This window comes from Dermacentor variabilis, chromosome 11, assembly GCF_050947875.1.
Source record: "Dermacentor variabilis isolate Ectoservices chromosome 11, ASM5094787v1, whole genome shotgun sequence".
In the NCBI taxonomy this organism is placed as follows: Eukaryota; Metazoa; Arthropoda; class Arachnida; order Ixodida; family Ixodidae; genus Dermacentor; species Dermacentor variabilis.
The window spans coordinates 69,806,336-69,821,586 of NC_134578.1; the positions used below are offsets into that span (position 1 = coordinate 69,806,336).

General features: G+C 44.5%; 1 protein-coding gene across 2 annotated transcripts in view; it reads right to left on the minus strand.

Annotated features, from left to right (window-relative positions):
• LOC142564355 (uncharacterized) overlaps positions 1-15,251 on the minus strand; it is a 53,035-nt gene that overhangs the window by 20,362 nt on the left and 17,422 nt on the right. For both annotated transcript variants that reach the window (XM_075675331.1, XM_075675332.1), the window contains exons 5-6: positions 11,930-12,050; positions 5,071-5,127 (exon numbers count right to left, since the gene is read on the minus strand). In XM_075675331.1, coding sequence (XP_075531446.1) covers positions 5,071-5,127; positions 11,930-12,050 — 178 coding nt within the window. The remainder of the gene's footprint in view (positions 1-5,070; positions 5,128-11,929; positions 12,051-15,251) is intronic.

A 15,251-nucleotide genomic window follows, 5' to 3' on the forward strand; every position in this document is an offset into this window, starting at 1 on the left:
ACCGCACAGCGGAACTAAGAATAGGAGAACTACAATCGGACAAGATCCCTCTTGGAAGCCGTGGCACTCCGCAGGGATCACTCTTATCCCCTTCCTCTTTACTTTAGCGATGATCCGATTACCGGAACAACTTAATCAGATTCCAGATCTACACCACAGTCTGCATGCCGACGACATCACCCTGTGGGTGGTTAAAGGTAGCGATGGAGATATAGAAACCACGCTGCAACAAGCTGTAGATGCGGTTGAAAAGTACGCTACCGACAAAGGCCTCGCCTGCTCCCCGCAAAAATCAGAACTCTTCCTACTCAGAGCCCCTACAAACCGCAAATCCGACACCATGCCACCCCCAGAAATCACGGTGTGAGCCAGAGGAGGCACGATACCGGTGGTGACCACCATCCATGTACTAGGCCTCTTCATTCAAGCTCACGGGCGCAACGGCAACACAATTCATAAACTGGAAGCATGCGTTCAGCAGACGATGCGACTCATTTCAAGAATTGCCAGCCGACACTCTCACATGAAAGATGCCAACCTCATAAGGTTGGTACAGTCCTTCGTTCTCAGCCGCATCACCTACATCACCCCGTACCTCTGCCTCAAAGCGGCTGAGAGAGAGAAAATAGAGGGAATTACCCGGAGCGCCTATAAATAGGCTCTTCGGCTACCTATAAGAATGGCCAACGCTAAATTGCTACCCTAGCTGTGCACAACACCTTCGATGAACTTGTAGAAGCACACCTTATATCTCAATACGAAAGGTTAGCTCAGAGGGCCACCGGGCGAAACATCCTCCAGAATCTCGGCATCAACTACGAGACGATGCAAAGCATTAAAGTAGACATTCCTCACGATCAGAGGCGCCATCTCAAAATTAATCCACTCCCTAAAAACATGCACCCCGAATTCCACAAGGAAAGGAGGGCTGAGCAGTCCAAAGCCCTACATCAGAAATTCCACGCCTTCAAAGACGTAGTCTATGTCGACGCAACAGAATACATAGAACGCAACTGTATGTCCCTTGCAGCGGTGGACTCCTCAGGTCAAATACTTGCTGGTGGTTCAATTCGCACCAGAAGCTCCGAAACAGCGGAAGAGGCGGCTGTCGCTCTGGCAATAGCCTCCACACATTGTCATTACATGATTCGCGATTCCAGAGCAGCAGTACGCAATTTTGCGAAAGGTCGGGTCTCGGCTCCCGTAAAACACATAGTAGACGCAAACCAACACCCACGACCAATCCATTTCATTTGGGCACCAGCACACTCCTCCCTACCCGGTAACGATGCCGCCAGCACCGCCGCTCGAGGACTCGCCAACCGAGCACCCGTACGGCTCACGCTAGGATCAGAGAGCGATCGCATGGTCAGTTACCAGGAAATGACTCAACACTATAGGTTATCGAGGGCACTGTACCCGCCAGCACACAAATCGCTCAACAAGCGACAAGTAGCTTGGAGACGACTTCCGTCGAACACCTACCCCAACCCCGTAGCCTATCACTACTACTACCCGGACCAATACCCTAATACATGTAAACATTGTAAGCAAAAAGCGGATGTATTCGAAATTATGTGGTCGTGCCCAGCCGAAAATCATACAAATTACGAAATAATAATACTGAGCAGTGGGATGCCGTGTTGCTCAGCTCCGACCCTGACCTGCCGGTCAAGGTCACCGAGAGAGCTGAAGAAGCCGCCCGGGCCCAGGGGCTCGTGGCTGCCTAACAACAAGGTCATCCGTCAATACCTTGTTTTCAAATAAAGTCTTTACTCACTCACTCACTCTTCAAAAGACCTAGGTTTGGGTTTGCTGTGGATGACATGGACCGTGAAAAGACCGCCTTTATTACACCTGCGGACCTCTATCAGTTCAAAGTAATGCCATTTGGGTTACGCAATGCCCTAACTACATGCAAACGTCTGATGGACGTTCTCCTGCACGGTTTTAAGTGGTCAATCTGCTTACGCTACCTCGACGACGTAATTGTCTTTTCGCCGACTTTTGAAACACATCTGGAACGCCTCTCGACAATTCTTTGTTTTCCGCAAAGCAGGTCTTTATTTGAACTCGTCAAAATGCACCTTCGGTCGCCGGCAACTTACTGTTCTCGTACACCTTGTCGATTGTTCTGCCGTTCGACGTGATCCCAATAAAGTTCTTGTCGTCAAAGAATTCCCTGTGCCGACCTGTACCAATGAGGTTCGAAGCTTTGTGGACCTCTGCTCCTACTTTCGCAGATTCGTACGAGATTTTTGTGACGTTCAGAAGCGTAGACTGCTGGGTCAGTTGGTGGATCTTGTAGTGTCGTTGAGCGGAAATACGGGCGGGAAGAAACGGAGGGAACAGGACAGACGTTCATTAGGTTGCACGTCCTCTTACAGAATTTTTTGAAAAAAGACGTCCCCTTTGCTTGGCGTCATGCACAAGCTTTTGCATTTGCTGAGTTGACCAAGCGACTCACGTCACCACCACTTCTCGGCCATTTTTACATAACCGCTCACACAGAAATGCGCACAGACGTCATCGGTCAGGGTTGCGACCGTATTATTTCTTACACTAGCCGTCTTCTGTCCCCAGCGGAACGCAACTACTCCATCTCGGAAAGCAAATGGCTCGCCCTTGTTTGGGCAGTGGGCAAATTTCGCCCCTACCTGTACGGACGGGAGTTTACAGTTGTGACAGGTCACGACGCTTTATGCTGCCTTTCTTCCCTAAAACATCCTTTTAACATTAACAGCGGAAAGAAATGTATTGCAGTTGCTACGGACTACACAACCCATTATGCAATTACACGCGTTGTGCCTAGCAGCTGTGGGACCCACGTGGGTGACTTCGAAAACTGCTTACCGACCCAGGATGGTACTTTCTATCACAAGTTGTTGAGATCTTCCACTCCTGCCCTACACAGAACAAGTTCACAACGGCGTATCACCCCCAGACGAACGGGCTCACAGAGCGTCTTAATAGAACTACCACAGACATGCTCGTCATGTACTACGTGTCCGCTGACCATAAGGACTGGGTCGCCGCCGTAACTTTTGTAACATTTGCCAAGAACACTACCTGGCATGTTTCCTCTTCATTTTCTTCTTTTATATGGTCGAGACCCCGCACTTCCTTTAGATGTGCTCCTTCCCACTGCTCTTCACATGACGTCAGAATACGCCGGTAATGTCATTTCTATAGAGCTGCAGATGCGCGTAAAATTGCCATCTGGCGTCTCAACGCTTCACAGAAAAAGCAACGACGTGTATTGACGCCCGCCACCACGACGCCAATTTCAACCGTGGTGACATGGTTCTCCTCTGGACACCACCACAACGTGCTGGTCTTTGTAAGAAGTTGATTTTGCCATATTCTGGCCCTTCTGGTGTCTTCCGCAAATGAGCCGACGTGACATATGAAATCAAACCTTTCGATGTCACCATGGCGCGGTCTGCCTCTGGCATCGCCGGCGTAACGAGACTAAAGCCATATCACTTGGACCCACCAAGCACCGGGACGTTGCTTTCGCCGCCAGAGGACATGTTAGGAGGTGCTGTCAGCGATTAAAAGAAAGAAGACGACGATTCTCGGTGATGTTCATGCGGTTCGGTAACCATGTTGAGTGACATTCGAAGCGTCCTTCTATATATAACCTGTAAATATGTTATACGGCTTTTCCTCCCCGTAACACAACAAATATATATATATATATATATATATATGGCAAGGGTTGAATTTCGTAACGCACCGGATAAATCTTAAAGAATTATTTTCTTATTCAAAACGGCACATTCTAAGTGACTCGAGTACGCGGAAATAGGTTCATTGAACAGCCGTGCATACCAAGTCTCAACTACCCAGTCACTCAAGTGGGTCTGGCAGTTGGTTCCGAGCCCTGTTCTCGCAACACAGCAGTCCGATGACGTAACGACTGTACCAGGGGATAATCAAGGGGCCCAAGTGGACGGAAAAACGGTTTGACCGCCAGATAAGCCCGTTGAAACTTCGAGAGGTTCAAGTAATGGGAATCGCACCAAAAATTATTTTATAATTCCGAGGTGCAGTAGGTAATAACACCGCGTCATCTGCGCTAAAACGACATTCTATAAATATATATATTTACACATGTGCCGCCGCGCCGCCCTTTTGTGCAGCGTGCCGAAAGCGATGCACGAGAAGGGAGACAAGCTGGGGTTTCTTGGCTGTGGTAATTAGCGTGTTCACTGCTGATTGCATTAATGTCCACATTTACAGTGAGATGGGTTAAGGCAAACGGTGTTTGACAAATGTGTTCACTTGCAGGAATTAAGCACGTTCAACTCGTGCTTTGACGCAAAAAATAGCAAATTTCATGCTTATCGTGGAAAATTCGCTTTGCCCTTGAGAAGGCGCTAGTGCAAATATACCTTTTTACAGCAGTCATACAAACTTTGGCTTGGCTAAATTCAAAAATATCAATAAGTATTCCGTTTCTTGTATGTACGTGTCTCTATAAATGCACGTGGAACTCGTTGGCTATGTACAAAATATCCTTTCTAAAGTTTTTTCTTTTTCTTGGTCTTGAAGGATTCACGTTGAGTAACCTTGAATCAATATCATAAATTTACACTAATTTATTAAGCATATCTCTGACGAGTCTTATATCTACTAAACAACGCAAGATTACCGTTTGTTACCAATATTAAAATTATACTGCTTTCCAGTCCTGCCTATTTTTTAATCTTACAGTAGCTTCTACTATTGAGTTCTATGAGTTCACATTTAAAACATAACTACGTTGTATACATTGTTTCTTTCTCGTAGGTACTTCGCTGCAATAAAGCAAACAATCCTAAGGTAAGAAAAACTAATATTCTTAAGGCAAAAATTATTTTGTACCCTCAGAATGCAATAGTTTTTACAATAATTTAATTTCCACAATGTCCTGTTCCACTAGAAGTAAAAAATTTGTCCTCTCCCACCATACATATCTGTAACTAAATTAATTGCTTAGCCATGACGGAAACAGGATTCTCAAGTAGTACTACGTGTGTTTTATTTGCTCTAGATAATAGAGCGTAAAAGTGAAATTACGCTTACCGCATACTTTATTCGTACAGTACAATGTAGATGAAATTCCAGTATCTTCGTTTTCATCTGATAATAAAAAAGAAAACTCGATAAGAATTCTTGTGTCGCAGAAAGGACAAAGAGTGCACTAGAACTACAGAGAGCTAGAACTTTTGACGAGTACATACTACCACATTTCCTCTACACCGTAAAGCCATTTACCGTGACAGTTGATCATAGTGCCTCAGTGTCCAAGTCACTTTAAACAGACAATAAAGCAAAAAAATACTTCGAGGTGAACCGACTTATTTGCTTAGAAGGTTGTCGTTGTTTCGTATGTGCTAAAGATAATTTTTTGTGTAAAGGAATGTAGCTGCATATATATCCGCTGTTCCTTAATTTCAATGGGCCACGCAAAAACAAACTAGTTATTGTAGTCTGCGCGTGAGGTCTCTTCATGACGCCATCTGTGCATTATCTAGCGCTAGTGCCACCTTTGACGCCCCAGATTTCACGAAAGGGGGTGCTAGTCAATTTTACCTTTTCGACATTCTCTTGCGTACGAAATTTCTGTTCTCGGTATGAATGGCGAATATGTAGTCAAGTCATTCAATCTCACTTGACCTAATATTAGCGTAAGGGTACGCCATCATAGGGAAGGAAAATAAGAAAACATCATAAGGCAGGGCAAAGTAGCAAGAAGGATGCTTGGCAAAAAAACACGATTTATTTTCTTAGAGACGACGATTGGTCTTGGTGGACGTCCTTTCTAAGAAATAAATTCATTTGTAAGGGGGGGCACCCTTCTTCTTCCTTTCTCTGTGTTGTTGCAGCTTAAGGTGAGCCTAGGGCAAGGAATGTACCAAGCCCATTGACTGCTAGGTCAAGTTGTAGGAATAAAGGAAAAATGGTCTATTGGCTTAGTTACCCGACTGCAGCTACGGAAGCCCACAACACGCAGGAGCAAGTTAAACGCCCGAGCTCACATCAGGAGCCTCTGTCTCACTGCTCGAAAAGTCTCCGCTTTTAATACCGTCGTCTTTCCTAGGCGAGCAGGCTAGGGAATCTGAAGACTGTCCAGCAGCAAATAACTATTGTCAAATCTCTTGCGAAACCACGCCCACGCTTGCAACACTCCGCAGTGACTCGGCCTCCGACGCCCGATTGTAGAAAATATGGCGTAGAATGGGAACCTGCAAATCCACGGTCGCCGTCGTTGTTCGGTAGCATTGGATGGGGGCCCCTTCCATTCTTAGTTCAGTCTGTCAGGTAATGGTGAGGGTCGTGGCCTTTTGTGGACCTGTGAAGTGTCGGTGTCCATGCTGCGTTGACATCAGGGTAGGCACTCACGGATGGGCGGGGATTTGCATTGTGGCAAACGTCTAATTAACGCCTTTGAAGTGTTGTGACACCACAGTGTTTTGACTTCCGATTTCCTTTCGTTCTATGTGCTGGTACACCCTTACGAAATACCACGGACCAACGCGCCGAACAAGCCGACCCCATTAATAATTTCCTTTAGGGCCTCTTTTGTAACCTGCTTGGTTACCGTTGTCTGCCCGTAGCCGGGGCAATATATATCAAAAGCTGTTGCAGGAAGCTTGTAACTAAACTGAAACCTGAAGATTACACGCGCTGGAATTTATTTCAGCAGAGGTTTTGTCTCTGTTGGCGAAACCTCTGCTTTTAGTCACAGATCACTTGCACGTATAGACCACATGACAATGAAACGCTTAAATCGGCATAAAGTTGTGGCACTCAAGCGCGCCTTTACTACACATGACGTTCAACGTTGATGACAAAGTAATAGGACAATGCATTTCAATCACAGGGCGAGGAAGATGGCTTTACGATGACGGCACGATGAGCTTGCGATGATGACGCACTAGAATGATGATGACGTAAGAACCACAATGGCATGACGAAAACTTTATGGCGACGAATGGCATGACGACGATGCCAAAACGATTTCGTGGTGACTCCCGAATGACTACCACAGAATAGCAGGAAAAACACGGGGAAGGCGGGAGATGGAAATTCAAGACGATTAGCAAAACGAGGACAAAGCAAAAGCAGCACAAACGTTTCGGCAAAACCACTTGTCTTTTTATATTCCTTGAAAAAGACAAGTCCACTTGTTGAAACGTTGGCTCGCGCGTTTACCTTTTCGTTTTGTTCATACAACAGAATAGTGACAATTACAACACCGTGATTTCATGAAGACTCTTTTGCATGACGATGCAGGGACGACGATGCGATGGCGACGTAAGAGTGAGCTATAAAACGACGAAGACATGGTGACAACGCGATTAAGTCAGAAAAAAAGGCGATCAAAGTACGAGAAAAACTGGGGGACAAAGAATGTATCCCTGCTATAACGTCGCGACAACGTCATAAAACACTTGAAGCAAAAAACTGTAATAATGACGATGGAACGGACATTATGGCCTCGCGAAAATTATGTGACCCGGCATGATGAAGACTGTATGATGGTGATAAAATAATGACGAGAGAAGGTAAGCTTCATGAGCAGAACAAATCGACGACCTCATGATTAAGGTGGCGTGATGACAACCACTGGAATGAAGAAGACAGAAACGCGACAGCGTGACGACGCCGGCATCGCGGCGACAAAATGACAGCGCAGTGTTCACAGGACGAAGGTGGCGGAACGATGGCAACGGCATGAGAATGAAGATATGATGACGACGAATGGTGACGATGGCTTATTCGCGTTGAAAGTCACGTCCTTGCTTATGTGGATAACCTGCCATGTGCACCAGTGATCTAAACACACACTATATCTGATGCCGGTCGGCGCTATGCTTGTACAAGCCTATTGCGCAAGGGATCACCGTTGTGCTTACTATATCCACAAATATAGTCACCGACGTGCGGCCAACCCAGCAGCAGACAATGCTGAAAGGTGCCACGCAAAACCCGAGAGAGTAGGAAAGGAAAGCTTCGCCTAAGAAATGTCTTCATTGCCATGCGATGTTTGGAACGCCGAGAATTCCCTGTACGAACTTTCACTTCTCAGTCACTATTCTTAGCTGCCTCTCAGCTAATTATCCCATGCTGCAGCTTCGTATAAATGTGCCTGAAGACCACAGTTGCATCACCAGAAGCTACGAGCGGATGACGAAAGGGTCTGAAGATTGTCTATAAACAAACTCTAAATAAATAAAATCATGCACAAAACCATCGCAAAGGAGTAAAAATATAACAAACAGGAGGAATAAGAAGCCGTACCCTCCCTTTCTCCAACACCGGAAAAAGCCACTTCGTGAAAAGAAGAAGCCTAACTTTTCGAATGGCACCTTCTCGCATACATCTGTGAATAACTGCTGCAAGGAATATTCTATGAGTCGGTGGAAGACTTCCTGCTAATGATGTTCTATCAAATATAACACTACTGCTTGCACTATGGACAAAACTGCAACTTTCTGACGGAGGTGCATTATGTGAAGGCATAGAATAGGCTATCCCAAACTCACAAGACAACATTGACAGCAATAACTAGGCACATTGACAAGAATAACTGGTTGTGAAGTAAACACATTACTAAAAGCACCTTCTGTGCAAATTACAGAGTAATAGCCAATCTGCCCTAGATCCTTGATTAGTGGAAGCACTATGGCGGTAGGTTCTGAGAGTTCATATGGGTAAGTTCTTAACTAAGAACACAAATGTAAGAGTCTACCGTCAATCGCTTTCTTTCAAAGAAATCACTTACGTAGACACTCATGTATAATGACCTAGCTCTTTCCTTTATTTCGAATATTGTTTCTACACCGTTGTTAGTTATTGCGATGACTGTATTATTCTCCCACGATGGTAATGTTTAATGATTCGCAATTGTAATGTAATTAGTCAATTTGAAGACATCACAGCAACTACGCCCACTTCATAGCAGACGGATGTATAGTGACTGCCAAGCGCAATACATATTGTTTTTTTTGCCGCCCGCACATTTTTTTCTTAGCAGTATCAGCAAAATAACGCACTGCGGTGGAAATTTCGTGTTTCCTAAATCTGTCTAAGTACGCTATAAGCGTCTTTTTTAAAGCGAAGCTGCATATTGCTAGCCGATTTGTCCATCCGTCTGTTAGTCTATCAGTCGTCTGTACGCAGAAAACTTCTCCGGCTCGACCCCATGTGCACGCGCGAAAAATAAAAGAGGAAGAGAGGCCCGCGATTTGCCAACTCCACCTTATAACACCGAGCTTGTTTACTCTTATCCATGACGTCCTGCTACCTGGCCCGGAATTTCCACTGACAACGCTGGCGTGATCAAAACGGTGACGTCAAAATTAGATTGTATGGCAGTCGGGCCAGGTAACGTGATGTAATGGATCGGAGAGAAAAGGCATTGAGCTATCTAGGCGGTGCTGGATTAGCTGTGCCAGTAGTGACGTCATTCTTCTCTGCCGCAGCCGAGTGCGCACGCAGCAGTCTCTCTACGCCTTCGAAATGGTTAGGCCACGAATCATATGTACTCCTTAGGAGCAGGCAGCCTTCGATCAGCAACGTCTCTAGCATAATCGAAAAGGAGCTCGTCTACGCCGTGCGGATGCTGCAGCCCGAGTACAAAAACAGGCTCGCGTAGCCGAGTGCTAGCGGCAACTGCGTACTGAGGATCCGGCAGCGTACCAGCCCGTCATTTAAAGAACCGTATGCCCAGTGAGCCCAGCGATAACCCCAGTGATAAAGCCCAGTGATAATCATCTGTACGGAGCGTTTCGGCGGTGATTTCTTTCGTGCGCAGAGTGCTTTGTTTAAGTTGTAGGTAAATATGCAATAAAAATTATCTGCCCGGTTAGTGACGTTACGACGGTGATTTTTTGAAACTACCATTCTTTCCATAGTTCATGTCAAAACGCAATGAATTAACTCTTTTATTATCAGGCCTTTAGATATCGGTCAATTTCATTGACAGTTTTCTGCGCGTAGTTAAACAATACATTACAGTACTTCATAATGCGAAATTTCAGCGCAATTGTATAAATATTTTCATTTCGGGATATATTGGCTGCGCGGACAATGCCTCGCACGGCAAGTTTCAAACGGAGCGACGTGTGGTGCGACTGCCTCGCTAATCGGGAAATCACGAGAGGTGGGGCGTGGTTATGAATGGGAGCGAATCACATCAGCCGCATCAGACGGACCTCCGCTCTAGCAACGCTTTTGTTTCCGTAAAGACGACGCACGCTACGGTGGCGTCATCTGGTAGCCATCATCGCCGCAAACAGCCGCACAACGCTTTCCTTCTCACGTTTTCGCCACATTCACCTCCTCCGCTTTCCGCCTCATTGTGCCGCTGCACCCTCCTCCTCTTGTTTCCTCCTCGCGCTCTCTTCGTTATCGCCACCTTTCTTCTCACGCTGCGCTCCGCCTTCGCTTTCACTTTTATCCTTTGATGTGTTCGTTCGCTCGGTTACAAGGAACAACGCCAACGCTCGCCACAGCAACGGGCGCATGAGCTTCACTCTAAATATACGACTGGAAGTAAAGTAGAAACTAGCCTCCAGTGCTTTTGCTTTAGTATTTCGTATGTGTTTCATGGCAAGACGTCCTTGACCGAAGTTGCGTCGTACGTATTGAGCAAACTGCAACACCGGACTTTAGGCGAACAAAGGTGTACATGTATTTTAAGAGGAACATTGAACAATCTGTCGGACTCGCTGCGTGCCTAACACGGCTAGCCTTACCGGGCCTAATTTTGCGCTGTATATTGTAGTTTACGTTGCTCTAATTTCGTGAACTGCAGCATATTTCAATATTAAATTCACAGCAAATGTACTGAGAAGCAATTTATTTTTGTACTTGTTGCTTATTTCTAAGCCCACATTTTGCGGTCAGTTTGCACATTATTACTAAACTGGAGTGAGCATTACTTACTGCGAACAAAAATAGTAAATAAAAGAAAACGCTTGCTCATATGAAGACTACACAATTTTTTGTAATAAAGCTGAGTAAGGAACAGGTAAAATATCCGACTTTTTCTCCTCTGACGTCCCACGCACAGAAAACTGTGCAGATTCAATAACCCGCTGTCAAGCCCATTGACAAGAAAAGAGGCAATGCTCTCCGTAAAAGCTGAAGAATGAAGACTGTAAGTACCTTGTTGCGTACATAAAAGTTTAACTCGAAGACATGGCGCAAAAAGTTGTCTGAGCAGATTTCCAACTGACCAATGGAGGACTCTTGAAATCAATTGGTACAGTGTATTACTAGCACTTACGCTTCTTTATTAAGGCACGTGATCACCATACTCACACAGACATTGTAACGGTTTGCGTCAAGTATATTGAAAAATATTTCACAAGTTTTTTGATCGAAGCCATGTCACTTAATTATGCAGTACCTTTTTGGTAGGTCAGGTTTAGTTATCGTTTAAACAGCTGCCTGAATGATGTGAATTTATAAAATTGCGCGGAATTTGCCTGCCACTCGCCTATTATGTATCTGAAGTCCCCACATTTTTCGTTCAGACATGAATCCTCATTCTGAAGCTCTGTTATGTGATTCAGTTGAGCTTCAAGAATTTCATGGCGATTGGTGTATCAGTAATTGTGTGCAATAATTGCATGGTTTCGCGAGAAGCGCTTTTCACATTTTCCTCTAGCTTCATTTTAGAAACACCAACAAACCGGCGCCTTTTATTCTTAAGATTGACAAACTACTCATGAATCTCTAGGTTGTGTTCGATAACCGTAATGTTCTTCTAATCATGTTTTTCTCAATTATACAACTACAATCTATACATACTGCCTTCTGAAAGTTTCGGTACCGCTGAGGGCTGTTAAATGAAAAGGCACCTAGCTATTGACACAATATAAATAAAGATTCCTTAAGTGAAGACCACATTTAAAATTAGGGCGCTTACTTTCGCCGGACATCGATGTAGACTTTTCACCGTTTTCAATGACTTCATGTGGAATATATCCATTGCTTGATCGGCTTTCCACAAGTGGAGCAATCCTAAGGTTTGGATTGAGAATTCCTCGCTGAAACGATGAATTTTATTGAACCGGTATATCTTCCGCAAGGTTCCACGAACAAAATAGTGCCGTGACATCATGAAATTATGATGAAATTTCGAAATGTATGCGACTAACATTAGACAATTTTTTTCGGCCCCTAATTATATTTCAGCTGGTAATAATCATATGAAGAATTAACCAAGGTACAATCAGCTTGATACAGGGCGCTTTTGGATCAAATTTATTACAGGGCGCTGGATCAAATTTATAAAAAGTGCCTGTGGCAGATTGCACAATTCTAATCTTGGATGTATATTACTCGATCAGGCGGCTGTTATTGTAGGAGGAATCAAAATACCTAAATAAATTCATAACATAATTACGTTCCCTTTTTATTTATTAACTTTATGGCAGATATTTCTATCTGCGAACCATAGCCGGTGACTTCTAAAGGCGTATCCACTTCGAACGAATTCTCCACACTGCACCAGCTTCGAAATAATTCCCAAATTGTCTGAAGAAATGCATTGGCGTTCCAGGCATTTTTTTAAGAATACGTTCTTATATTCATAGAAGCACCGAAATAATTGGAGCAACAATGCATTTCCTCGGATATTTGGAAGATAGATATCAAGAAACTGGTGCAGTCCGGAGAATTCTTTCCAAGTGAATACGCCTTGCAAACTCACCGGCAAAAGTTCGTACATTGAAATAGTGGCCGTAACAATAATAATGAAAGTGGTAATGTAACTATGTAATTATTGTGTGAAATATTTGATATCCAGTGGAAGTAATGGCCGCCTGTACGAGTAATTTAGACCACGCATCAGAATTGTGATATGTGCGACATTTTTTTTAATTTGGTGCAGCTAAAAAAAACCTGTATAGTTCGATGAGCACCTGAACACACATGAGTATGGTTATGTTTTATATACGAAAATGACCAAAGTAAAGTACTGCGATATATACAACCTTTGTGGGGCAGAAAAAAATGGGTTGTTACCCATTATATATATTTAGGCCGACTTACTTCATGTTTCCCTCTGTAAGTCCAGTGTTGTCATGTGCCGTGTTTTCTTTCTAAGTGCTCGCGTCTCTAGATGGTAAAACCATAACCTTGTGATCATGCACCAACTGGCCCAGAAAACCATGCTTCAAATGCTGCAAACACTAAGGAATTGGAGAAGAATGGGCACACACCAATATTACCCATGCAGTAGCTTTGTTCTATGTTTGGGCTCAAATACCAGTGGCGCATACACAATGACCCCTGTCTTCTACTACGCTAGACAGGAGCCAGTAGCAAATTATTCACTCGAGCACAACATGTCCAGTGCCTCATGTTGGTTGTTTGAGAAGACAGCGACCAGCAAGTAATTACAGTGTCCCACGCTAGTAGACAACTTGGGTAAACAGATATGCACCAATGCTTATAGTGAGAGATCGTCCAATATTTAAAACTTATACAAATAGCTTAAATGATACTACATTATAAATCTAGTGTAGAATCTAGAAAGCTGCGTTAAGGAAGCTCGGTGAGTGCCGGCGCAATCTCAGGCAGCAATCACTGCATAGCTGCTGTAATAACTACTTAACTGCGGTAGTAATATACAATAGCAGTTTGCTCAGTTGCCTCCTAGAACGTTTACCTTTTCCGTCACACTGAACATACGCCATCCGTTCTGAATGGCCATCCCGTTGTCGTCATGCATTATCGCCTTTCCACCTCAGTCGTCACATCGTCGTCACAGTCATCTCGATGCCATCTAGGTCGTAAAAGACCTGGCGAGGAAGGGCGATAGCAATGGTGGGCTAATGACAGAGACAGTGTATGTGCATATATCCGATGTACTTTAAATCTTAGAAGGACCACTAGAGATGCTAAATAAAGGTGCCTTCGGCAATACGGTGTGTCGCTACATTTCTTGAATGTGCACTATCATCATCATCATCAGCCTGGTTACGCCCACTGCAGGGCAAAGGCCTCTCCCATACTTCTCCAACTATCCCGGTCATGTACTAATTGTGGCAATGTCGTCCCTGCAAACATCTTAATCTCATCCGCCCACCTAAATTTCCGCCGCCCCTGCTAGGCTTTCCTTCCCTTAGAATCCAATCCGTAATCCTTAATGACCATCTGTTATCTTCCCTCCTCATTACATGTCCTGCCCATGCCCCCATTTCTTTTTCTTGATTTCAACTAAGATATCATTACCTCGCGTTTGTTCCCTCACCCAATCTGCTCTTTTCTTATCCCTTAACGTTACATCTATCACTCTTCTTTCCATAGCTCGTTGCGACGTCCTCAATTTAAGTAGACCCCTTTTCGTAAGCCTCCAGGTTTCTGCCCCATATGTGAGTACTGGTAACACACAGCTGTTATACACTTTCCTTTTGAGGGATAATGGCAACCAGCTGTTCATGATTTGAGAATGCCTGCCAAACGCACCCCAGCCCATTCTTATTCTTCTGATTATTTCCGTCTCATTATCCGAGTCCGCCGTCACTACCTGCCCTAAGTAGATGTATTCCCTTACCACTTCCAGTGCCTCGCTACCTATTGTAAATTACTGTTCTCTTTCGAGACTGTTAAACATTACTTTAGTTTTCTGCAGATTAATTTTCAGACCCACTCTTCTGCTTTGCCTCTCCATGTCAGTGAGCATGCATTGCAATTGGTCCCCTGAGTTACTAAGCAAGGCAATATCATCAGCGAATCGCAAGTTACTAAGGTATTCTCCATTAACTTTTATCCCCAATTCTTCCCAAACCAGGTCTCTGAATGCCTTCTGTAAACACGCTATGAATAGAATTGGAGAGATCGTATCTCCCTGGTTGACACCTCTCATGAATGTTAATTGCAATGATTTCGATGGTCATGTTAAGTTGTCTTCTTCCGGAATTACGTAGTCTTCGCGACAGTGAAAATTTTGGTCAGCACTGCTTCCAGGTTATAAAGACCACGGATTCCTTGAGGTGACGGTGTTCAAGAAAGATGCGAATGACTCGACGTTGGAATAGAGTTTGCGCCGCGAGTTTCACAGTGGTGCCGCCAGTCATAAAGGGGAGGCGCATAAACTGGGTTGACAGTGGTGGCGTATAGCAGAGAAGCCCTTCCTTCGCGCCTAAACTTTTATTTTTGGCGAAAAATAATTGCTAACGGACGAAGAAAAAGTGAGATTTTCGCTACTTGTTTTGGCGCAAACACGGCATGGCCAGAGTATG